Source organism: Mastigoproctus giganteus, chromosome 9 (assembly GCF_048544385.1).
Source record: "Mastigoproctus giganteus isolate SK-2022 chromosome 9, ASM4854438v1, whole genome shotgun sequence".
Classification (NCBI taxonomy): domain Eukaryota; kingdom Metazoa; phylum Arthropoda; class Arachnida; order Uropygi; family Thelyphonidae; genus Mastigoproctus; species Mastigoproctus giganteus.
The window spans coordinates 117,046,572-117,074,291 of record NC_143583.1 but is presented as its reverse complement, the minus strand read 5'-3'; the positions used below and the strand labels follow the sequence as shown (position 1 = coordinate 117,074,291).

Below are 27,720 nucleotides of genomic sequence, written 5' to 3'. Positions count from 1 at the left end.
CCATTGAATCGCATCTAGGATGCTGATTTTCTTTGCAAGGTCACTCGCACATGTTACATCGTTCATGTTTGCAATGAGATGTCTTAAAACACTTTTTCTGTAGTGAAGTTTAAAATTTTTTATTATCCCTTGATCCAAGGGCTGACACTCTGCAGATGTGTTTTGTGGCAGAAAAACGATTTGAATGTTGGAAAATTCAATGTGCGGGTGAGATGCAGCATTATCCATGAAAAGAATAAGTTTTCTGTTTTTATGAATCATGTTTTAAAGTGACTTATCCATTCGCTCATGATATCTCGTGTCATCCACGCTTTTTTATTAGACTTCCAGTCAACATTCAAAAGATTCAACTTTATGCCCTTGAAACAACGAGGATTTTGTGGTTTTCCTATAGCAAGAGGTTGTTCAAAGTCTCCCAGCATATTTGTACACAATAGTACAGTCAAGCGTTCCTTAGAAATTTTTCCGCCCTGACACTTTTCGTTTTTTAGAGTCATTGTTTTTTCAGGAAGAGCTTTAAAAAACAACCGTTTCATCACACTTGTAAATATCCTTAACTTCAAAATCACGACATAAATCTTCCAATTTGATGGTCCACTCTGTTACAACCCCAGTATCAACAGATCCACCTTCACCACTTACGGTTTTCCAAGAAATTTTATGCCGAGTTTTGAACTTGTCTAGCCATCCCACAGAAGCTTTGAACTCATTTACTCCCATAGATTTTGCAACCTCCAAAGCCTTTTCCCTAATAATAGGCCCATTAATGGGAATTTTTTTAGCATGTGCGTGACAAAACCACTCATACGTAACATTGTCAATTTGAAGTCCAACAGTTTTCGGGAATGATTTTTGAACCTGATCATTTACGTGTTACCAAAATTGTTTGAGCAGTTCATTTTTTTTCCCTTTAGGATGTCGCTTACCTGCGTCTTCCCGATTTTGAATTTTGCAGCGAGATTGCGAACACTATTTTTTTGCCGATCATACGCATTAATGAGTTCGACTTTATCTTTTAAAGTTAAATGTTTACGAGAAGACATTGTGCACTTCACACGACACTGAACAAAACTGAAAACTGAAACTCAAAAGACGAAAGGCCGACAAAATTTCCCCCCCTCCCTGCACACACCGAATTCATCAGAAGTTTTACACGTGCCTTAAAATTCTTGAAAAAGGGTTTAGAACCGCGACATAAACCTTGATAAAATTCAGAGAATCGGAAATAGAAAATAAACACACGATTGAGGCAATATGTGGAAGAAACGTTCCTAGAAAAAGGGCCGTGAGCTCGCCCGCCCGCTGTCCGTTATTGGGAGATCAAATTAAGTGCTAATCTAAACGAAACAGTGCAGATTGCCTGTACACATCTGTTACAGAGAATGTCTGCTAGACAGAAGCTGAAAACACGTTAAAACCAATAGAGGAGAGTTGGGAAATTTGAAAATGTCCGTTGTAGAGAGGTGTCCGTTAGGAGAAGTTTTACGGTATAGCATATCCAATGATTCAACAGCTCATAAATTTTCTCTTTTAAAGGTAAATTAAAAAAAAAAAATGAAAAAAATGGCTTACTATTTCATACAAGAACAGAGAGTATTTGTTGCACAGAAAGTAAATCTCCAACTGGTGTAAAATGAGTGATACTGGATTTGAGTAGTCTTAGGATATGGTACACATATTCCCTAAAATAAGATCATGGGCCCTTGGATCAACAATAATTTTACTGGTCTGGGACCCCCACCATCATGGGACTCTGGAGCAACTGTACGACTTTGCATTGTTAAATCCAACCTTGAAAATGAGCATTGTAAAGGAAGTTTCCAGATAGAACACCACCTACAATAGCAACAATTAAGAAGATGATAAGCAAATTTCAATAAAAAGGAACATCATAAATTTAAAGGAAGAAGATAGTGTTAACCCAACAAGTTTTACACCAAAAGTAATTGAAAAATGATTACTACCAGAAACAGCTCGAGAAGATCAATCAGGAAGTTACTGGGAGCTTTAGGAATAAACGGAAGAACAGTTTAAAGGATTTTACAGTGAAATTCACATAGTTCTACACAAAATTTAAGCCCTTCAAGCATAAACCAGTTAGGAGAAAGAAGGACAAATACAGCTCTGTGAAACAATATCTAAAATGTGGTACACTGACACTTTTAGATGACCTGCTATTCACAGATGAATGTCATATTTATTTACATGATTTGCTTAATATCGAGAACCGGGGAACATATAGCCCATAAGCATACAATGAGGTACCCTTGGTTTTCCAAAAATATTTATCTGGTGTGAAGGTTGTTTATAAAAGATAATTGGGCTATACTTCTTTGAAAATAAAGCGTTACCTCTGAAGTGTACCTCAATGTATTTCACACATTTGTTTAGCCAGAAATTGTATAGTGTAACCTAGGAGATGGAATATGCCATTATTAAAGATATTCATCTTGGAAATGTTCTGAAAATACTGCTCTAATTTTAGTAAAAATGACCATGTCTATCTCTAAATAAAAATCTGGAAACTGTACTTCTAGATGACTTCTCTTTCATTTATGTATTTTTAATTGAAATAAAGCCATTGACTTTTGAAATATATTTGGTGTTTGGTGGAAGATGGAATCAACAACGGAGTAAATAGCGTTTGAGATGTCCAAAAAGGTTTGATGGTGGATAAGAGAAAAACATTTAGGATGATTTGAGGGAATATATTGTAGACTGTAAAGAGATAAAAAGTCCGGCAACTAGTGTGTGAGGCATCATAAGCACAGGGGTGTCTCGAGCAATAATGTTCTAAGGACAGTTTATATATTTATAGGACGAAAAACCTGGTGAGTACACATTAAAAGCTCCACCTGAGGCTACATAATTCAGTTCCACTTGAAAAGGTCTTAATCAATAGAATTCAAAGTTGAATACTTTTTTCAAATGTATCTGCATTGGGCCCTTGGATATTATATGTTTAGGAAACATTTTTCCATCTGGTTGGTGATTTTATTCTGGTGTCATTTGTATAACCTGGATATACTATTAGCTGAACATACTTATCTGGAGGAGGGGGAGCACTTTCCACCAACATGACTTGTCTTGACCCATAATAATACAGATGATGAGGTGATGTTAGAGTCCCTTGTGGTTCACTCATGACAATCTCAAAATGAACTATTCAAATCTGATAGAGAGGTTCTTAACATTTTAAGAATAAACAGTATAATTTAACATAAAAGATATAATATTGAAATATTAAAATCTCTGCTGATTAGCTACGTTGTGAAGTATACTAATCAGTGTAGAATGCTAATTTATAAAGTAAATTCTTCCTCTTGCTCAGAATAATCACCTGAGAGGGCATAAATTCAAATTGAGGAAAGACAGTTGTAGGATAGATGTGCGGAAGTTTGCCTTTAGCCAGCAGGTGGTTGATTGCTGGAAAAAACTTCCTTCTGTCGTAGAAGTTCATAGCTTAAATAGATTCAAGACAGAACTAGACAGACATTTGGAGTGAGTGAATGAGCAAAATGAGAAGGGGTTTTTTTTTTTTTGGCTGATGCTATATAAGCTTGCTTTCTTGTATCATATGCCTTTGCTAATGCTAATGCTAAATTTCTGACTTTATAATTTTCAGAAAATAAGGTTGCTTAATGCAGTATTGTTTAATACTGTAATAAAATTCAAAAATTAAAATTCTTATTCCTTTGATTTGGAGTAACAATTTTAATTTCTTGCAAGGGATAAAACCCCTCAATATGTTTAGACTATGCCAGCAGATGTTTTGTATATTCATTTTAATGTTTTCCAGAGTAATTTCAAATTTGCAAGAATTACAAAAAAATTTTATTAAAAGGAAACAGGCATCATATCTTTAAATTTTGCATAAGCATCTCACTAGTCCAAAGACAAAAATAAAAAACAAAAAAAAAAAAAAGACATCCACATCATCTGTTTGTCCCTTCTAATAATTTTTCTAATCCTTCCTTAAATTTATTAAAACTATCCACTTCCAGAACATCAGATGGAATTATTTGTTCCAACAATCAGTTACTCTCTGGCTAAAAGGAAATTTTCACATTTCTATCCTACCCTACAACCATTCTTTTCCATTTCATTCTCTCCTTGTGTGTGCATGTCATCCAAGAAAGACTAAGGATGCCATTAGCATTTAGTTTACTCAATTCGTTTAAAGCCCTAACGCTTCAGTCAGGGTCTTGTTGCTTGTGCCTAGCTTCCAAATGCTGCAATTTACAGAACTCAAGCATTTTTTGGTAAGAGTACCCCTTTGTGCTCCTAACACAAAGAGTACTCTTTTGTGTAAGGGCATAGTTCATTTGTGGCTACCTTATAATAGCTAAAGAGACAAGATCCTCCCAATTACAAATTCATGCTGTGATTGCCATGTAACTGCATTCCTGTCATGATAGTTGTACATTAGTTCTTTATTCACTGATTTTATTACTTTCCTCAGTAATGTCATGCATACAGGCCTGTAGTTACTTTCCCTTTGACTGCCTCCACAGATATAGGAGAGATATTAATTGTATTAGTAGTGACAAATGGTGCTATAAAGTAAGATTATACAGCATCCACAAAAAAAAAAAAAAAAAAACCCACCCTTAAAGTGGATAGAGTCCATCAGCCCAAGTTGCCTTATTTACTTTTAGGTTGAATTTTTATCTTGAGTAATTTCTCTTCCACTTTCTTCTCAGTTATCATAAAATCATTTAAACTCACATTTAGAACTAGGAATATTTTGGGTGTTCCAATCCATAAACTGGTGCATTTTGATACTTGTCAATGTGCCAATAATTTAAAACAACCAGCCTGTCCATAAAAACATTATCACATGCAAATGTAGCTGCAAAATATTCATCCGGTTTGTCAGAAATCTGTAGAGGATCATGATGAGGCTTGTTGCAGAGAAGAAATATGTATGGAATGATTATAAACAATCAGGGAACACAGAAGCATACAGTAAGTATAAATTATCCTGAGAAATAAGTTACCAAAGGGGTTAAGCATGCCTCATCAATTCATCATTTTTAAACTTCAGTCATTGCGGTATTCATATTCATTCTGACATCTATTTAGGTCTAACCCTGAAGAAATATCTCTTAGTTGGTATAAAAAGGTTAGCAGTGTTTATGATTACTTCACCGAATGCTTCCCATGTAATGTTTGGATTTATTAACATTAGTTGGCCCACTCAAATAAATTTAAAGACTAAGGTTATTTGTAATCCTTTGTGAAAGCTAAATCTCCCCCCCCCATTAACCTTAACAGTATTTATTTCTTTAAAGAAATCCTACATAAATATGCTATGATCACTACCATCTAATGGTTCCTTTACCTGAAGAGTCACTGCTGATAATCAGATTAAGAGTATGCTTTCCCTAATTGCCTCTCTAACATTCTCTGTTATAAAAAATAGAAAATAATTCAGTAAGTTCAGAAATATTTTACTACTGAGTGACTAACTCAGAAGTTCAAATCAGTGCCTGAAAAGTTAAAATCCAACATAATAGGACATTTTGATTTACTAGCCCATGCTATTTGTCTGTATAATTGTGTATTATACTCTTCATTGTCATTTGGCCTATAGCATGCTCCCAGTCTCATTTTTTTAAATAAGACTGACTTAACATTACAGTGTCAATCTGTGTCCATTGTTTTTTTTTTTTTTTTTTTTTTTTTAGAATTTCTGTGCTTCTTAACTAAGAGTATAACTCCCTCTTGTCCTACTGTTCTTTCTGCAAACATTTTACTGTATTTAAATTCTGTATCCCTTATATCAGATTGGCATCTTCTGATATTCCTATAATGTCTACTATTTATTTAATTAACCAACACTAAATTCACCAAATTTCTCTCTCTGTTTGTGTGCTTAGTAACCCTAATACAGCTCATATATTTGCCTGTCCTATGATGACCCCAGCAGAGCTTGTGGTTGCCCACATTTTGCTTTCTAGGCTGTGGTATGTCACAGTAGAAGCACTGCAAGAATCTATTTTGCTTCTGCTTATGGCTGTTATTAAATGATCAGTTATACCTCCCCCAAAATGCTTACCCTATCAGACTAGCAGTTTTTTGACCCTTCTAACACTACCTTGGTAGCATTATGTTTGTTTGTTATTTGGTTTTTAGGAGCATTAGCAACTAAGGCCATATTGCTCCGGGAATATGCAGTGGTCATTCCCTGACCTTTCCGCATCCTCCGTATTTGGTGTGATGGGCTCAAACCCTGATCTAATCAAGAAGCGTGTGCTACACACTGCTGCTCCTTCCCACCTGGCTACGGAGGCGCCTCTTGGAAGCATTAGCAAATTTTGTTGCACCTCATCTATTCAAGTATATCCCATCCCAGTAGTCTCTCCAGTTAATGAGTAAGTACAGATAATTCTGAGAAAAATTCTGCCCCATCTGTCTCTCCAAAGCCAAGTTGATTGAGAAGGCTATCATCCATTGTGGATTCCATCTTATCCTGACTCGGAAAAATTCCAGATGATTTCAAATTTAGTCCTAACTTGTTTTTTTTTTTTTTTTCTCAGTTTTTCCTTATACCTGTGAAGTAAACCTCTAATCTCCTATGCTGAACATAGTATGCCAATAACCAGAGTGATCAGATCAGTTGCACTGGATATATTGACGTATACCTGAAGCACTATTTTTACCACTACATTGATTCTTTTTATGTCCCATCATTTCCCCTTTATACTGTCATAGTTTTCAATATTGTCTTATAAGTGATATATGAATTAACACACACACACACAGTCACGTGTGCAAGGGAACAAATAAGAATGGTTGCAGAATAGATTTGTAAAAATTTGCGTTCAGAAAGAGAGTACAGCAGGCCCCCGTTATAACGCGGTTCGCTATACGCTGATTCGCTATAACGCTGTTCTTATATTATAACCCGTATCTGACTATAACGCTGTCACAGATCACTATAACGCTCTTTTACGGATTACATTTTTGACATAACGCAATCGTTTCATTTGATGGAGTCGATAGCTTGAAAATGAATAGCAAAACAGCATTAAAACGTTTCCCACGCCGACTTGAGAAGTTTTCCCACGCTCAGTGAAATTTTCTCGCACACTAATTTAGTTTCAGTACAATGACTTGTTACGTAGTTCCGAGATCAACATTTTAAAAAATGACCAAGTATATTGCTTGTATATGCATTTATCCGAAGTCTAGTCATCACTCAGTAGAGTATTAGACATCGTGCGTAACGGAAAGTTTACTTAAATATTGTATCGTAATTAATTCAACCAACGCAGTTACATTTTCGAAGAGCTAATAATGACTGATAGGAATGAAAAAGCAACAACGTCTGGGCGCAGTACGAAGACTATAAATGTAAGAAAAAGACTGAATTTGAAAATTAAATTAGACGTTTTGAAGCGAATCGATTCCGGTCAATGACAAACGGATGTGTGCCATAATTTAGGGCTTGAAACTTTAACTGTAAGAACAATTATAAAAAAATAAAGAGTTAATTTTTGCAGCGGGAAAGATAGCTGTTCCACTGCAAGCAACTAGGACTAGGCCGGCTATTAGGATTGAAATGGAAAGACTAATTTTATTGAAGATAATATTCCAATGCAGAATTCAGTTAAGTTAAATAAATATTAAAAAGAGAGAGAGAGAGAGAGATTAGCCAATATGATGATCTGAAGAAAACTCGCCTAAAAAAAAAAAAAAAAAAAAGTGGAACCATTTAAAACTGGTAAGGGCTGGTTGAATAGATTTAAAATCCAGGGAGAAGCTGCAAGTGCAGATCATGGAGCCGAAACTTTCAAAAAAGAACTTTTGTTAAAATTATTGAAGAGGGGTATTATGTGTTATACTTCTCAAGTTTTTAACATAGCTGAAGCAGGACTTTTGTGGAAACGAATGCCTAAAAGAAGTTTCATATTGAAAGAAGAAAAAAACATGCCAGGTTTCAAAGCGGCGAAGGATCGGTTGACTTTATTGTTGGTTGTAACGCTGCGGGGGATTTAAAATTAATACCCCTTTTAGTTTATTTGGAAGAGGGCCAAAGTTCAACTCAAAATCCACACATTTTTCATGATTAAATTCATCAATTAAATTAAATTCATTATTTTAATTGGAATTTTAAATTTACTTTTGATATGCAAGTAGTTACCACATAATTATACGTATGCAATGCAGAATATTTTATATGTGCAAATATTTGAATATTAAATATTTTGGCCGACATTTGTGCATCTTTTCATTACTGTTTATTATTCATTAGGAAATATCCTATGGCACCGACCGCAGCTCATAAATACGTATGTTACCTTATGGGAAAGCGGCACTCGCTTAGCGCGGATTCACTTAGCGCCCTGTTTTTCCGGAACGAATGATCAGCGTTAAGCGGGGGTCACCTGTAATTGATTGTTGAAATAAACTTTCACCTAGTATTTAGAAGTGGATAGCTTGAATAAATGTAAAGAAAGTTTGGTAATTTTATTAGAGGGAAATGAAGTGGTTAATTTTTTTTGACTTGTGCATAAAAACTGGTCAAGTAACTTGTTTGTTATGTGTTGTTATGGGAGGTTATCTTCTGCTTTATTGATCAGTTGTCAGAAATTCATATTTCTCACATTTTACATAGGAGAGTAAGAGATTCACATTTCTTGCTCTCCTATTTATACAGAGTGGATGGTTGAATGTAAACAGCTTAGAGCAGTTTTTATTCATTGTTTTGTAGGAATTAGCATTAGCAGAGGTATATGATGCAAGAATGCAAGCTTATACAGCATCAGCCAAAAAAAAAAAAAAAAAACAATTTCACACATCCATTTGCTCTAAAAGTTTGTCCAGTTCTTTCTTGAATTTATTTACGCTATCAATTTCCACAACAACACATGGAAGTTTATTCCAGCAATCGGCTACCTTCTGGCTAAAGGCAAATTTCTGCACATTTATTCTACAACTGTCTTTTCTCAATTTGAATTTATACCCCCTTCGGTTTGTAATCTGAGCAAGAGGAAGAATCCCATCAGAATTAAGCTTGCTCAATCCATTCAAGGCCTTATACACCTCAGTCACATCACCTTGTAAGTGTCTAGTCTCTAGACACTGCAATTTGCAGAATTTAAGCCTTTCTTGGTAAGAGCCCTTCGTTCCCCTCACCAATCTTGTTGCCCTTCTCTGTGCTCGTTCTAGCAATTCTACATTCTTCCTAAAATGAGGCCTCCAGACCTGTACGCAGTACTCAAGGTGCTGTCTGACCATTGCCTTATACAAAGGGATAACACCTCTTTATCCCTACTAGCAAAATTCCTGTGTATCATTGAAAAGACCCCATGACCTTCTCTGGCATCTGGCACCCTGTCTGCACTACTCAGAAAACTTCATATCTGACTGCACAATTACCACCAGGTCTTTTTCATTCTCTGGCACACTGAGTGTAGTACTGCACAGTTGGTATGTTTCTCGGTGAGGGGGGGGGGTTATGTCTACCCATATGCAGAGGTATCATGTTTCTACTCATATAGCATCATGAAGAGCAGTGTCCATTGATTACCACTCTGTCTTCCCCACTTAACCACCCTTTCATCCATTGTGGTAACTTGCCCTTAATGCTGTACTGTTCCAATTTGTACAGTAGTTTTCCCTGTGCAGCAGTATTAAAAGCTTTCCTGAAATCCAAGTATATGATAACAAAATTATTTTTTGCATCCAGTTCCTTTGTGAGTACATCATAGTATCCAGTCAAATTGGTTGGACAAGATTTCCTCTTAACAAATCCATGCTGAGTCTGAATTATTACTGCAGCCTTGGCTTGGCTCTCTCTCTGGTTGCTTCTTGAATATGCTGCTGTAGAAAATAGCCATCCAGTAAATCCACAAAAGTCTTGCTAAGTGTATGAGTGACCAATCCATAAGTTTCAGTCAATATGGTGCCTCCGTAGCCAGGTGGGCAGGAGCAGAAGTGCATAGCACACACTTCTTGATTAGACAGGGGTTCGAGCCCATGACCACCAAATACAGAGGATGCGGAAAGGACAGGGAATGACCACTGCATGTCCCCGGAGAAATATGGCCTTAGTTGCTAATGTTTCTAAAAACCAAATAAAAAACAAACAACAACAACCAGTCAGTATCTTGGAAGTTAAAATTCCCCATTATAAGACATTCTGATTTACTGGCCCACTCCATTTCTCTAGTTCTGCTACAAGAGTACCAGATTAGTTTAATAAGAAATAAAATGGGATGATTTTACAAAAAAATTCTTAAAAAAAAATAACTATTACAGTGAAAATTATTTGTAATGGAAGCAGCACTTCTGACATTTTCTGATAAAGGGAATGAAAAATATTCTTAACACAGCTGCATTATACAATTTTTGAGAGTTTCATTTTTAAAAAAAATTAATACAATATTAATTCTGTAGTTGTGGATACAATATTTATTTTTCACAAAGTTTATACCATTCCTGAACAAAAAGAAAAAGTCCAGTAAGGCTTAGTACGTACTAAGTGTTTACCTGTTATTGGCTTTTTAAAGTTGAAGGGTAAGAAACACTGCAAAAAGCCACTCTGGTTAAGATTCTGTATTTTCAAATTATAGCTATAATATTATGAAAATGATATTTTCCTTTTAGAGTCCATTTGCTATTGTTGATTAGTAACAAAAACATGAATGGGAAATATTGCTGCATAATAATCATTTAAATTTTGGGGATTGAAACAATCTCCACCTGCCCACTCACAAATTTGAAACTCATGAGCTTGCTGATGAGTTTATTTAAAGAAAAAATATGTAAATTTGCAGTTAATTTTTTAAGTGATTAGAAAATATTTTTATAAACCTTTCACAAAAAATATGTAGTTTTTTGTTTTCAGTACGAACTCTGTTACTAGTATGCAGTAATCACTAAGGTGAAATCAAATGTTTTATAAACTATTAGTCAGAAATTGAATTAATTACTTACCTTTCATTTGATATTTCAGTTTCTGTTTGAGGTAGTATATCCTTCACCATTCATCTCCTATTCCCACCTCTTGTGTAGGTTGATTAGCGTAGCAACTTAAAATTTCCTTACATTGACATCATACAGTGTTTTTCTTTAGGAAGTTTATTTTTTCAGTACTGTCATTAATTAGGTGCTTGGGGTAGAGCATCATGGGCTTCAGTGTCCACATTTTGCACCAGCAGAGAATTGTCAAGTGCAGACTCCTCTGATCCAGAAGGATTTAATTTTATTTTAAGGGACTATAAAGGGACTTATTAAGGGACTGTTGTCTGTCAAATGGTAATATTTTTTATAATAGGGATAGGTGGCATAGGAGCTAAAATGTGTATCTGATATTGACAACTGTTATTGCCAACAGGTTTTCAAATTTCAAGGGCTCTAAAGAGCATATTATTATTCACATGGGAACCATATGATAATAATGCTCTTTAGATATATTAACCACAGATGGACTGATAATCTGCTGGATAAGTATATGGGCATGCTGTAAAAAAATGTTTTGAACTAGAATGATTGTATTTTTGCAATTCTGCCAAAACATGATATGACAAACTATATGCTGAAAGCTTTGTAGATTAACTCAAGTCTTCAGAGATTCTGCAATGTTTTTAGTGGGAATGCTTTTATTATTGGGTCCATCTTAAGAGACAGAAAAAAAATCTAATTTGTAGGAATGGAATACATTTGAAGAAATGTAGTGCCAAGATCTTTTCAGGAAACTGTTAGTCAGGATTTGGGAGAAGGGTAGAGAAGTAATAAAGATACACATTTTTATGATGATACAGGTCAAAGTAACACCTACACATGTTTCAAGGATTCTTGTATGAGGTCACAAAAGCTAAATATTCTGATATTATAAGGCTGTGCTGAGGTCAGCAGTGTTTTAAATATGAATGGGAAGCTGAATTAAAATAACTTGAAGGGATGTGCTATGGTAGCAAATAGTACGACACAGTCTAAGATTCTATATCTATATAATATCAGTGTAGATACACTATAGACAACTCTTAAAGAAAAACTATGATAGTAGTGTGAAAAGCATCATTATATCTGTATCTCATATTGTGCTCATCCTTCACAATGAGTTACCATGTATTGCACTACCTCGAATAAGTAACGCTTCAATAATAGAGAAGACTATTCTATTAGTGTTCTATTCTATTAGTCTTCTCTATTAGTGAAGTGTTACTTATTCAAGGTAGCGCAATACATGCCAACTTGTTGTGAAGAATGAGCACAATATGAGATACAGATGAAATACACACTACTATTGTAGTTTTTTTCTTTAAGATTTGTCTATGGTGTATCTACACCGATATTATATAGATATAGAATCTTAAACTCTTAAAATATTATGCCTAGTTGCATTTAGTTTTATATAAATATTATCACATAAACCTTTTGGCATCTCTCATATTGTATGTTTATCTTCACAACTGGGTTGTCATGTTTGCAATACCAGGATACCTGCCCGCCCACCAATGAGAGGCCAGTAAACTTGGAACATTGTTATTTCGTTATTGGAGGATGTTCTATAAGGAATCTGAGGGAAGTTTTTCTGGTACTGTAAGTGTTAATTTTAATTCTTTTGCTGACCCTGGTAAAGTTTCCAGGGTGGGATTAAGTGCCTGTGGGCACAGTCATTTGATTGTTTTTTGTGTTTGTTTAAATTGAGTTTCTATATACATGACAGAACTTTGGAGTTCACACTGGATACAGAGTATGAACCAAGACAGGTGATTGAGGGATTAGCAAAATGTGTGAATTTATCGAGATTGCAGGGGTTTACTCTCCCACTTTTTAGGAAATACCAAGTAGTATGTAAGGACTGCGTGGCTAGAGATACATTGTGAGAGGTTTTCCTTTTGAAAACCAAATGATACACCCCCATTTGGTGGGGTGTATCAGAAAATATATAACTATAGAATGATATCCAATTGAAATTTTTTTTTATTTTTTTTATGTGAACCCCAAACACGAGAGGTATTAGAACCTATAGTACTTAGTACCGTGCTTGGGTTGGAGGTTGAGAAGACAAAAGAAGATATTTGTTGACATTGGACTTGAACTTCTGTAGATTGTAATTTTCAGGAAATATGTATGAAGTAAGGTTGTTCCAGAAACGTCAGTTGAATGAATAAATGAGGAAGATGAAAAGTTGGTTCTGTGGGTTTGAAGTTGGACAGTAAATGGATGTTGGCTGGTGGCGGCACATGTTCGGACTGTTTTGAAAGAGAGAGCGGGAATTATAGAAGCCAATTCAGAAGAACAGTGCCCATGGAAGTATCTGTAGAAGAGGCATGCAGCAGAAACAGTACGTCTATGAGAAAGCGAGTGGAGAGACTCTGTTAGAGATGAATCATAAATTAACCTAACTGCCCTCTTCTGAATGGAATCAAGAAGCCTGAGAGAGGTTTTGGGGGCACCACCCCAGATGTGGGAACAATATTCCATGGCAGGGCGGATTTGTGATTTATACAGAGTGAGTAGCTGTTTGGAAGAAGAGTAACGCCGAGAGCGAAAGAGAAAACCAAGTTTTTTAGATGCAGAGGAAGCAATATTTGTAATGTGCTTGTGCCAAGAGAGATTAGAAGTCGGGGTAATCCCCAAAAGAGATATATCATTTTGCCTAGAAATCGGAGTGTCACTAAAGATAAGCATAGGAGCAGAAGAATCCTTTTTGCAAGATATAAGACAAGACTGAGTTTTAGAAGGGTTGAAATCAACTAAGTTGTCTTTGCCCCACTGGAGAATTACCTGAAGATCGGCATTTAAGGAATTGGTAGCAAATTTTCGAGAAGTTGAAGCTGATTGAGGAGGACAAGGTTTCTCAAAATGGAAAGTGGAATGTAGTGTGCTATCATCGGCAAAACTACGGATAGGGTTTCCAGTCAATGGAAGAAGATCATTAATATACAAGAGGAAAAGAGTGGGGGAAAGAACTGAACCTTGGGGGACACTGGCATTAGTGGAGAAGTTAGAAGACAGAGAGCCATCTACCATCACCCTCAGTGAGCGATCACTGAGGGTGATCGCTCAATGAGGGTGATGGTAGATGGCTCAGTGAGCGATCAGAGAGAAAACTGGATAACCAATTACTAAAAACAGTTGGCAAACCATAAGATGGAGGCTTGTTTAGAAGACCTTTATGCCAAACACGATCAAAAGCCTTTGACATGTCAAGAGCAACTACTTGTGTTTCACTGAACCTTTCCATTGAATTAGTCCATAAATGGGTAACATAAGCCAGAATATCACCAGTGGATCGACACCGATGGAATCCATACTGGTGATCGTTAATCAGACGGAAGGTTTCTAGGTAGTTAAGAGTTGGCAGTTAATTGATTTCTCCATTACTTTAGAAAGAGTAGAAGTAATTGCAATGGGACGATAATTGGATGGGAGGAATTTGTCACCCTTTTTAGGAACTGGCTGGATATGAGCAAATTTCCAAGCAGAAGGAAAAACACCTTTGGAATAAGAAAGTGAAAAAAGGCGGCAAAGAATAGTAGTAAGTTCAGGAGCACAGGTTTTGAGAACAAGTGGAGAAATACCATCAGGACCTGGTGCTTTCTTAGCATCGAGATTCATCAAAATCCTTCTGATATCCTTTTGACGGAAGACCACAGGAGGCACTGAATGGAGCGTGTTGGGAATGGTGGGAGGTGTTTTACCAAGATCATTAATACATGAGCTGGAAGAAAAATGGGATGCTAGCAGGTCAGCTTTATCCTTGGCTGAAGTGATAACAGAACCATCTGGTTTGGACAGAGGTGGGAGCAGAGATGGGCAAAAATTGCGGCCAATAGCTTTGGCAAGAGACCAGAATACTCGGCTACCATTAGGGCAAGAAGCAAGTTTTCTACTCTTAGCCTGTTCAAACTCTAGTTTGGACTGATTAATAACTGCTTTACAATTGTTGCGAGCTTTGGTGTAGGCAGAAAATGAAACTGAGGAATTAGAAACAAGCCAATTACGATATGCAACATTCTTCTTTTGAACAGCCTTAGCACATTTATTGGAAAACCAAGGTTTGGAGATTTTAAAGTGGAGTGTGGGATAAAGGATTCCATTCCTGCAAGAATAATTTCACTGACACGATCTGAGCAAACGTTGACATCAGAAGTTTTGAAACAGTAATCAGACCATAGAAAAGAAGAAAAGAAGTCTCGCAGGTCATCCCATTTTGCATTCTTGCAATGCCAAAGAACACGAGGTTGGGAATAGCCATGAGATAAAGATTCCATTGGAGAAGAGACAATCACCAAGTTGTGATCTGAAGTGCCTAAAGGACCTCTCACTTCGACCGTTTACTTAGAAGGGTTGTTTGTGAGAAAAAGATCAAGCATATGGGCTGTATGATTAAGATTGTCCGGTATTCTTGTAGGTAAATGAAAATCTGTGCTAGGTCATTAGTAATTGCAAACCTCAGCATCTTGACCTGCTGGGTCGGTGTGACTAGAAAACGGAAGCCAGCTGGAGTTGTGAACATTAAAATCACCAAGGAAAATTACCTCACTGTTAGGAAATTTGGACTGGAGAAAATCAAGTTGCAAAGAGAGGAAGTCAAAGAGCTCCAAGTGATTAGTGGAGTTGGGAGAATGGTAGAGACAACAGATGAATTTGACACAATGAGGTAGAGAGATTTTAAGCCAGAGAAGATCAAAGAGAGGAGATTCCAAATTGCCAAGTCTCTGACAGGGAATATCAGAACGGACATATGCACAAGTACTACCTTTGAGGTGAAAGGAATCATACAGCGAATAATTTGGGCATCTGAGATGAGCAGTCGTTGAATCAACCGATAACTGAAATTCTGTCAGAAAAAGTACATGGGGTTTGGCAGACTGCAAGTGGAAATGGACTTCGTTGAGATTAGAATTGAGACCACGTATATTTGTGAAATGAATTAGGAAGTGCTTGGGAGGTTTAGATCTTTTCGCAGATAAGCTTGCTCTATTGGTTTGACAATTCATGGTGTATTCAGTAGTAAGAAAAAGTGGGTGGGACATGCTGTATGAAGTAATGAAATTTTTGGATATGGCGTACACGTGGTAAGAATATACCCAGATCCTTGACATAATGTGGCCTCGACAATGCTCCCTGCATACACACTACTTGGACTCCCCTCCAGTCACCATCTGGCAGAGTAGAGGTAGCAAGATTATACACTAGCTGATCCAGAAGCCTCCTAGAGAGTTACCAATAGGTTCGGTCCGGTGTACTAACTAGTGGCCGGCCTGCAGACACTGTTTTAGAGCTGTACCCTTAAAATGTAAGGAATATTGGATCTCGCCACGACGTTCATCATATTCTCAAAAGTCATGAATTGTACTGCATGATGGAAGAGATAGGGAAGGGTTGACTGGAACTTAGCTCTAGAGACTAAACATGGGTAGCACCACTTCAAGCCTCCAATAAGCAAAGTGGTGGTATTTCACCGGTTGATGAGAGTCATCTACCACCTAGTACTGCCTGGTAACATAGAGGGGCGGCGTTCCTCCATGTGGTGTGGATGCCACACCTCGACCCCTGCTTACGTTGGTTCATACCTGGGTGGTCTCCCACCATGTACTTGTGCATGGAGGTTATACCCAGGATTACTAACAGTTCCACTATCGTGAAGGTGCAAGCACAGGATTTGGATGTCACAGACCGTCCGGACTTCGCCGAAATTGGGTCCCCTTGACTTGAGTGTCACGTGAATATCAGTTCCATCAGCGTTTTAGACTCCCAGGTAGCAAGTACAGCTTGTTTGGCATATCTGAGAGAATGTCTGTGACAACCTCAAGGACCAAAGGACTAAGGAAATGCTGAATATATATATATGAAAAACTCACTAGAAGAATATGATAGTTACGAGAATAGATATGCATGCGTGGGAGGGCTTTCCAGAGCTATGTATACAGGAAAAGTCACGGTGCAAATGAAAATGAGAAATCAGGTTCCCAATATCATTCAGGTCATGGGGAACAGAGTACTTCCGAACTATAGAGGGATAGAGAAAAAATGTTTGAAGTGTGGCAGCTTGGACCATTTAGGTGTGCATAGCACAAAAGGGCATTGATTTAATTGTAAAGAATTGGGCACATTAGTAGCAACTGCCCAAAAGCATGCAGTAAATGTGGTGAAACAAGCCACAAAGCAGGCAGCTGCTCAGCTCGATCATGTGCTGATACCATTAGAGGAGGGGAGGAAAGGGGAAGTGAAGAGAATTTGAAAGAGGGAAACAACATGGTCATTTTAAAGCCACAGGGTGCCACAAAAAAGAGGTATCTTTGGTAGAACCAAGGGACTTAATAACAGGAATAGAGGAGGGGAAAGGGTCTCCAGACACGAGACAAAATACTTCCACTTTAACGGAATCAAATAGAGGAAATAGCAAGAGGTCAGAAGAGGGGAGAAAATTGAGAGGGAAAAGGTGTAAGAGGAGGGAAATAAAGGAAGAAACAAACTGCATAGGATGATAATGTCACCATACAAGATCTGAGTGAGTAGAATTCTTTTAGCATTAGCAATTAGCATTAGCATTTGATGCAAGAAAGCAAGCTTATGCAGCATCAGCCAAAAAAAATAAATAAAAATAACCACTTCCACTTCACCCCTCTGTTCGTTCGAAATACCTGTCGAGCTGAGCCTTAAATTTATTTAGGCTATCAACTTCCACGACAAGGGATGGAAGTCTGTTCCACCAACCAACCACCCGCTGGCTAAAGGCAAATTTCCTCACGTCTATCCTACATCCGTCTTTCCTCAGTTTAAATTTATGCCCTCTCAGGTGATTATTCTGAGCAAGAAGAAGAATCCCATCAGCATTGAGCATGCTCAAACCATTCAAGGCTTTATACACCTCTATCAGATCACCTCGCTGGTGCCTAGTCTCCAGACACTGTAATTTGCAAAACTTAAGCCTTTCTTCGTAAGAGCACCCCTTTGTTCCATTCACTAATCTTGTTGCCCTTCTCTGTGCTCGTTCCAGCAGCTCTACATCCTTCTTGAAATGAGGCCTCCAGACCTGTATACAGTACTCTAGGTGTGGCCTGACCATTGCCTTATACAAGGGAATAATCACCTCCTTATGACTGCTAGAAAAATTCCTATATGTCATCAACAATACACCATGAGCTACTCTTGCAGCCCGTCTGCACTGCTCAGAAAACTTCATATCTGCCTGCACAACCACCCCCAGGTCCCTTTCATTCTCTACCACTGTCAGTGTAGTACCACAGAGTTGATACGTTGCTCTGGGGTTGCTGTTTCCCATATGTAGTACTTTACATTTGTCAATGTTAAACTTCATTTGCCACCTCTCAGCCCATCTGCTCAACCTTTCCAGATCCTGTTGCAGTAGCATAGTATCAGTAGTGTCCTTGACAACCCTGCCAACATTCATATCATCTGCAAACTTGGACATTAAGCTTGATATACCATCATCAATATCACTTATAAATACAGAAAACAATAATGGACCCAATACTGAACCCTGAGGGACTCTACTAATAACATTAGTCCACGATGAGCAGTGTCCATTGATTACCACTCTCTGTCTTCTCCCCCTCAACCACCTCTTTATCCATAGCAGCAATTTGCCTCCAATGCCACACTGCTCCAATTTGTGCAGCAGTCTTCCATGTGCAACAGTATCAAAAGCCTTTCTAAGATCCAAGTATATAATATCAAAGTTATTCCCTGCATTCAGTTCTTTTGTGACTGCATCATAGTATCCAATCAAATTGGTCAGGCAAGACTTCCCCTTAACAAAACCATGCTGTGTGTGAGCTATAACTGAAGTCTTGTCTAGATGATCCCGCAGTGCTTCTTTAACCAGTGCCTCCATTAATTTTCCGGGAACAGAAGTTAAACTAACAGGTCTATAATTACTTGTGTCGCCCTTTGATCCTCCTTTGTGAATTGGGGTCATATTTGCACATCTCCAGTCCATGGGTACTTCCCCTGAGTCCAAGGAAGCTCTCATAATTATGGCTAAGGGTTTGCTTACTTCCTTTGCTGCCTCCTTTAATATAACTGGAAAGATCCCATCCACCCCAGGTGCCTTTCTTGTATTTATCTTCAACAATTTCTCCTCCACTTTACTCTCAGTTGTTACAAGATTCTCTACTTACTGCCAGAGTTGAATACACCTCTGGCATTCCCCTCGCTGAATAATTCCTCATGTGTGAATGTCGATGCAAAATATTCATTTAGTTTGTTAGCTACCTGAGCAGGATAATCAACAGTTGACCCATCGATATCAAGTGGACCAATCTGATTCATCCTCTTCCTTCTAGAGTTTGCATAAGTAAAGAACTCTTTGCTGTTTTTCTTTGCATCCCTTGCCAAGGATTTCTCATAATCTGCCTACGCCTGCCTAACCTCCTTTGTAACTTGGTTACAGATCAACTTGTATCTATCATAGGCTTCTCTGTCACGTGTTAATTTGTATGTATCCCATGCATTTTTCTTCTCTGCCATATGTGTCATTAGTTCATCTGACATCCACTTAGGCCTAAACCTTGAACAATATTTCTTAGTTGGTATGTAAAGCCTAGTAGCTTCCAAGATCAGTTCTTTGAATGTTTCCCATTTTGAATTTGCTGTTGGTAACATCTTCAGTTGGTTCCACTGTATAGAATTTAAATACTGTCTCAATCCATCGTAGTCACCTTTACGAAAGCAATAACCCTTCCCTTTACTCCTAATGGTAGTTACCTCTTTGAGTAAATCCCACTGCAGCACATTGTGATCACTATCCATGGGTTTGCTGCATACATTTCTATGGATACGTCCACGGACAATATTTTTCTGAAATAGTGGTTCATTTACCTGAAGACTCTTAATGCATGAAAAATTAAAATTGATAATCAAATCAAGAGTATTACTCCCTCTAGTTGCCTCCCGAACATGCTGATTTAGAAAACAATCATCCAATAAATCCACAAAAGCTTTGCTAGTGTGTGAGTGACCAGCCCCCTAATTCCAGTCAATATCTGGGAAATTAATGGCACATGATGCAACCCCCCCCTCCCTTATTTCACCCATCCACTCACTCCGAATATTTGTCAAGTTCTGCCTTAAATCTGTTTAAGCTATCAACTTCTAACGACAGATGGAAGTTTGTTCCACCAATCAACCACCCACTGGCTAAAGGAAAACTTCTGCACATCTATCCTACAACCGTCTTACCTCAATTTGAATTTATGCCCTCTCAGGCGATTATTCTGAGCAAGAGGAAGAATCCAATCAGCATTGAGCATGCTCAAACCATTCAAAGTTTGGAGGATTCCAAAGCGGAAGGGCCATTAGGAGAAGGAAGGGAAAAGTTATTGAGTGTAGAGCATTTAAAGGAGTATGTACCACCAGGACAGGAAAAGCTGGGGGGAAAACTAATAGAATGGGAGCAACATCTGGGGGAAATCCAGAATAATATGAGAACAAACCTGAGAAGGAAAGATAGGAAAAATACAATTTATGTGGAGGGATATTTTTTTGGTAATCTAGTGGGGCAAACTCTTTTAGGAATTACACAACAGTTAAGTAACTCCCAAATTATATGTATCGTGGTGCAAGAACAAGAGCTTGGCAAGACCTTGTATGGTCTTAGTATATCCCAAACGAAATAGGTAAAAACTCCTTGTGGAATCTTTATCGGTACACATGGTAACTATTGGTACCTTGAATGTTCGGGGTTTTTCCCAGGGATACACACAACATCATGTCTGGAGAATTATGTTATTGATGGGAATCAGAATTTTGTTTATTTAGGAAAGTCACTTTTACAGCATCTTAGTATTATGAAAATTTCAAAACAGATTTAATGCTTAAGTTTTTGGAGTTTTGGAAAAAGAAATGCTTGCGGGGTGGGTATCATAATCCTACCACCCATTGTAGGAAGGTTTAGTAACTTTCAAAGAGATATGGAAGGCAGGATAGTCTGTATAGACTGGAAGCTAGATTCACACACAATACGGCTGATAAATGTGTGCACCAAATGGCTCTCCAGAACGGGTACAGTTAATTAATAATCTACATCAATTTATGATGGGGACCTGTTGGATTGTTCTTGGGGGCAATTGGAATTGCATCTTAGACCCAGTCAAAGATAAGATGGGCACAGGTAATCCTGCATGAAGGACAAGGGGTGCCCTGGAATTGAACGACATCTATCTGAATACAATCTTATAGATGTATGGCAATGGCATAATCCTACAATGTGGTCTAGGGGCACAGTAGGCACATGCATTGATTGCATTTATGCACCGAGAAGTATGGTAAATAAAGCAACCAGGTTAGGCATATCAATATTTCTGGATCACATCCAATTACAGATTATAAATTGGTAATGATGAACCTTCTGCTACGTACAACAATTGATTACGGTAGAGGTACTTGGTACCTAAACTTGGCTCTCTTGCAGAATGATTTGTGTAACATTGAGAATCTAATGCATGACCAACACAGTCTAAGTGTTGGACATGGGAAGAATGGGTAAATTTTAAACATGCAGTAAAGACAGCATTTCAAAAATTAGCGAAGGAAAGAGGAGTGGTAGGTAGGAAAGTGCTAAGGCATCTATATGAAGTGAGGTGACTATTAAAGTATTGTTATGATGAAAGGGGGTATGAGAAGTGTATTTACAGTTATTGCCAGTATGATTCCATTAGTGTCAATCTATTGGTGATATATTAGCTTACGTTACCTCTCTATGAACAAATTTATTGGAAAAATTTGGTGAAATTGAAGCAGTTGCTCTTGATGTTTCAAAAGTTTTTGATTGTGTTTGGCATAGAGGCCTTGTAAACAAGGTCCCATCTTATGGACTTCTGATTGTTTTACACAGTTGCATATCCAGTTTTCTCTCTGACCACTTGCTGCAGGTGATGGTAAATGGCTTTCTATGTTCTAACTTGTCCACTAAGACTGGTGTTTCCCAAGGTTCCTTTCTTTCTCCCACTCTTTTTCTCTTATATATTAATGATGTTCTTCCACTGACTGGAAATCCTATCCATGGGTTTGCTGCATACATTTCTATGGATACGTCCACTGACAATATTTTTCTGAATTGGCAACTATAATTCCCGCTCTCCTTTCGAAACTAGTCCAAGCATATGCTGCAACCAGTCAGCATCCTTTTACTGTGCAACTTCAAACCCACAGAGCCAATTTTTCTTCTTCTTCATTTATTCCTTCAGCTTCTATATTTTACTGGAACAACCTTCCTTCATATGTATTTCCTGAAAATTGCAACGTACAGAAATTTACATCTAATGTCAATAAGCACTCTTCTTAACCTTCAACCAACATATGTTCTAAGTACTGTAGGGTCTAATACCTTTCATATTTGGAGTTTTAAAAAAAATCAGCTGTATATACCTGATTAAAGGGTAAGTCTTCTCTAGTGAACCTGTGCAAAGTAAGGTTTGAGGGTTGATTAGGATAAAAGGGTCAGCATGTCCAAAATTTTATGCTGTTGCTTTTAATAAGCAATTTTTTTCCCCTGTTGAAACAATATGTGGAGCCATGTATTTTCTAGTTCCTTAAAAAATTAATGAAATGCAATTTTAATTCTAGAATAGTTATTTTTACACATTTATGCATTGCTATTTTAGATCAGAACGAATGTGAGGAAACAGGAATGTGCAGAAATGGTATTTGTGTAAATGGTGATGGAAGTTTCAAGTGCATTTGTAATCCCGGATATGAACTATCTGCTCATGGACTTTTCTGTGTTGGTAAGGTAAACTCTGATCTTCATATTTCTTTAACTTAAATTTATGAAACTCAATTTAAAAAAATAAATTTATTCAATTTGTGTTATGTGAAGGGTATTATGTGGAAATTATTAATTAAATTTCAAAACTTGAAAATATAGACTTCAAATATATTTGCTAATTAAATAGTTTATTGGTTGTTACCAAGAGGTGGAAAAAAGAATTTTCTGCCCAAAGGTATACCCAGTTCACTAAGTAAAATTGCAGTTGATGTCTACATCTTGGATCCACTTAGGGGTTATGTTATGAAGACAAGTTGCTAAACTATAGGTGACTGTGTCCTTTTGAAACAGGTTGTATAAGTTTACTACTTAAATTTATTACTTTAAATAATTCTTTCCTTAAAAGTATAATGGATAAGAAAGCAATGGATATGCAGCAGTAGACTCACATGTTGTAATGATTAGTTCTGACAAGTGCACAATAAATAAATAGACACCAATAAAACCTATTTTTATGATAATTTTTTTTATTTAAATATAAAATATGCTTATCTGTTTCTCCTTGAATAATCAAACAGAAAGTAATTGATTGTTCAAGAAGTTGAAGGCTGTGAATTTCTGAAGGTATAATCCTTAAAAAAGGAATTAAGGAATTGAGACTTGATTTGCATCCAATCTCTCTCTCTCTCTTGGACATTCTTTGTAGTCATTGGAAGATCTCTCAGCATTCAGATATTTATCTAAATTCTCTCTTATTGCTTGATGCAATTTTTAAAAGAGTTTCAGATGCTTGAAGAAATCTATGAATCTTGAAATTCTTAGTTTTATCTTTTCATCAGGTAGCTCCTCTGGGGCCTTGAATTTAATCAGGTTTTGAGCTTTCTAGTATGCTGTAACAACAAGATATAGAGTAATGATAAGAGTGCTATCAGTCATTGTGGCACTGGAGAGATTACGCAAAGCTCATGGGGTAGATTGTTTCTCAGTATGGAACAACATTAGTAACAACAGTCTTCACTGTAGAGACTGTTGTTACACTTAAATAGAAGAGATAAAAGAATATTAGAAGGGATAAAAGAATGGGATACACTTAAATAGAAGAGATAAAAGAATATATGCTGATGCTACTGAGGGAGTACTAAGTGGCTCAGAAAACTGCTAGTTGATGGGGGAACACAGAGTCTAATAGTTTAATGGCAGTCATGAGAAGAAGTTTAATTGATTCTTGCAAGGTCTGCTGGAGACCTTCATGGGGGACAAGAAAATATATAGACTTTGTTATGGTTACTAAAAGCACAAACAAGCACACTTTTACTTGTTTATATGCTAGTGATAGGAGCGTAGCAAATAAACTTGGTGATTTCGAAGTGTTGGTTGTCATCAGATGTGGATGTTATAGGGATGTCAGAAACATGATGCCACTCTGTTGCAGAGTATATTTTTGTTCAGGTACTTAGCATTAGCATTAGTAGAGGCATACGATGTAAGAAAGCAAGCTTATGCAGCAGCAGCCAAAAAAAAAAAAAAACCCGCTCCCATTTCACCCCTCCATTCCACAACAAAAGATGGAAGCCTGTTCCACCAATCAACTACCAGCTGTCTAAAGGCAAATTTCCACACATCTATTCTATTCAATTTTAAACTGTGCCCCCTCAGGTTCTTAGTCTGGGCAAGAGGAAGAATCCCATCAGCATTCAGCTTGCTCAACCCATTCAATGCCTTATACACCTCAATCGGATGACCTCACAGGTGCCTACTCTCCAGGCGCTGAAATTTGCAGAGTTAAGCCTTTCTTGGTTAGAGCACCCCATTTGTTCCCCTCACCAATCTTGTTGCCCTTCTTTGTATTCGTTCTAGAAACTCCACATCCTTCATAAAATGAGGCCTCCAGACCTGTACACAGTACTCTAGGTGCAGCCCGACCATTGCTTTGTATAACAGAATAACCACCTCCCTGTCCCTGCTAGCAAAATTCCTATATATTCATATTTCATATTTCTTCAAACTTCATATTTCACTGCACAATAACCCACAGGTTGCCGACCGGGCTAGCCAGGTGGGTAAAGTGCCTGCCTGGCAACCCAGAGGTCGTGGGTTCGAATCCGCCTCGGGCTTGGATAAAAGTAAAAATGGAAAAACTTTGGGAGGTGCATTATGGCCACAGAAGCCGATGCAACAACAACTAACAAAAAAAAACAAAAAAACCCAGGTCTTTTTCACTTTCCACTTCCCTTTTTTTTTTTTTTTACGAAAACCCCAAACACGAGAGGTATTAGAACCTATAGTACTTGGTACCATGCTTGGGTTTGAGGTTGAGAAGATGAAAAAAGACATTTGTTGACATTAGAATTGAACTTCTGTAGATTGAAACAGAGTTGGTACATTTCTCTTCAGTTATCGCTACCCATATGCAGTACTTTGCATTTGTCAATGTTAAACTTCAGTTGCCACTTCTCAGCCCATTTTCCCAACTTATCTAGATCCAGTAGGAGTAGCATACTGTCTTCTGTTGTTTACAAACCTGCCAACCTTTGTATCATCTGCAAACTTGGACATTAAACCTGATATATCTTTATCAATATCATTGATAAATATACAAAACAACAATGAACTCAACACTGAACCCTGGGGAACTCGACTAACAACATTTTATTATTATTATTACTGGCCATATAGTGCAAGGAAGCCTGAGGCTTATGCTGCACCAGCTAAAAAAAAAAAAATTTCCAAGTTACCAGAGAGAGAGAGAGAGAGAGAGAGAGAGAGAGAGAGAGAGAGAGAGAGAGAGAGAGAGAGAGAAAAGTAGAAGGAAATCACCAAGAAGAGAAGAATAATGATATCCAGCTCAGGACCCTGGGTGTACCAAGCCCATACTCAACAGATGTGAGCCCCTGGGGTTATTTTTTTTTTTGGTCCACGAAGAGCAGTGTCCATTGATTACCACTCTCTGTCGTCTCTCACTCAACCATCCCTTTATCCATTGTAGCAAATTATCCTTAATGCCATACCTCTCCAATTTGTACAGCAGTCTTCCATGTGCAACAGTATCAAAAGCTTTCTTGAAATCCAAGTATATGATATCAAAATTATTTTTGGCATTCAGTTCATTTGTGACTATATCATAGTATCCAATCAAATTGGTCAAAGACCTCCCTTTAACAAACCCATGCTGTGTCTTAACTATTACTGCAGTCTTGTCTAGATGATCCTGCAGTGCTTCTTTAATCAGTGATACCATTATTTTCCCCAGAACACAAGTTAAACTAACAGGTCTGTAGTTACTTGCGTCACCTTTTGAACCCCCTTTGTGAATTGGTGATACATTTGCACACCTCCAGTCCATGGGGACCTCCTCTGACTCCAAGGAAGCTCTCATAATTATGGCTAAGGGTTTGCTTACTTCCTTCGCTGCCTCCTTTAATATAACTGGATAGATCCCACCCACCCCAGGTGCCTTCAACAATTTCTCCTCCATTTTGCTCTCAGTTATTACAAAATCACCTTCCTGTTAGCATTTGATAAATTTCTGGAACTCCCCTCATTGAATGACTCCTCATCTCAATGTCGATGCAAAATACTCATTCAGTTTATCAGCTACCTGATCATGATCATCAATAGTCAACCCATCTACGTTAAGTGGTCCAATCTGATTCATCCCTTTCCTTCTAGAGTTTACATAAGTAAAGAAATCTTTGCTTTTTTTTTTTTTTTACGAAAACCCCAAACACGAGAGGTATTAGAACCTATAGTACTTGGTACGATGCTTGGATTTGAGGTTGAGAAGATGAAAGAAGACATTTGTTGACATTAGAATTGAACTTCTGTAGATTGAAATACATTCCAAAGAAGGTTGATCCAGAAAACAGCAGTTGAATGAATAAATGAGGAAGATGAAAGGTTGGTTCTGTGAGTTTGAAGTTAGACAGTAAATGGATGTTGGCTGGTGGCGGCACGTGTTCAGACTGTTTTGAAAGGGTGAGTGGGAATAATAGAAGCCAATTCAGAAGAACAGTGCCCATGGAAGTATTTGTAGAAAAGGCATGCAGCAGAAACAGTACGTCTATGAGAGAGCGAGTGGAGAGACTCTGTTAGAGAGGAGTCAACAATTAACCTAACTACCCTTTTCTGAATGGAATCTAGAAGCCGGAGAGAGGTTTTGTGGACATCGCCCCATTGTAATGTGCTTGTGCCAAGAGAGATTAGAAGTCGGTAATCCCCAAAAGAGAAATATCAACTTGCCTAGAAATCGGTGTCACTAAAGATAAGCATAGGAGCAGAAGAATCCTCTTTGTGAGATATAAGACAAGACTGAGTTTTAGAAGGACTGAAATCAACTAAGTTGTCTTTAACCCACTAGAGATCGGCATTTAAGGAATTGGTAGCAGATATTTGAGAAGTCGAAGCTGATTGAGCAGGGCAAGGTTTCTCAAAATGGAAAGTGGAATGCAATGTGCTATCATCGGCAAAACTACGGATAGGATTTCCAGTCAATGGAAGAATGTCATTAATATACAAGAGGAAAAGAGTGGGAAAAAGAACTGAACCTTGGGGGACACCAGCATTAGTGGAGAAGTTAGAAGACAGAGATCCATCTACCATCACCCTCAGTGAGCGATCAGAGAGAAAACTGGATAACCAATTACAAAAAACAGTTGGAAAACCATAAGATGGAAGCTTATTTAGAAGACCTTTATGCCAAAAATGATCGAAAGCGTTTGAGATTTCAAGAGCAACTGCTTGTGTTTCACCAAACTTTTCCATTGAATTTGCCCATAAATGGATAACATAAGCCAGAATATCACCAGTGGATTAGCACTGACGGAATCCATACTGGCAATCAATGATCAGATGGAAGGTTTCTAGGTAGTTGAAGAGTTGGCGGTTAATTATTTCTCCATTACTTTAATAAGAGTAGAAGTAATTGTAATGGGACGATAATTGGATGGGAGTGATTTGTCACCCTTTTTAGGAACTGGCTAGATATGAGCAAATTTCCGAGCAGAAGTAAAAACACCTTTGGA

At 37.6% G+C, this 27,720-nt stretch overlaps 1 protein-coding gene across 3 annotated transcripts in view; it reads left to right on the top strand.

The window, feature by feature from the left end:
* The window catches only part of LOC150080668 (fibrillin-2-like), a 1,460,049-nt gene that overhangs the window by 340,282 nt on the left and 1,092,047 nt on the right, over positions 1–27,720 (top strand). For all 3 annotated transcript variants that reach the window (XM_090381969.1, XM_090381968.1, XM_090381967.1), the window contains exon 13: positions 22,596–22,718. In XM_090381969.1, the coding sequence (XP_090238095.1) occupies positions 22,596–22,718 (123 nt within the window). The remainder of the gene's footprint in view (positions 1–22,595; positions 22,719–27,720) is intronic.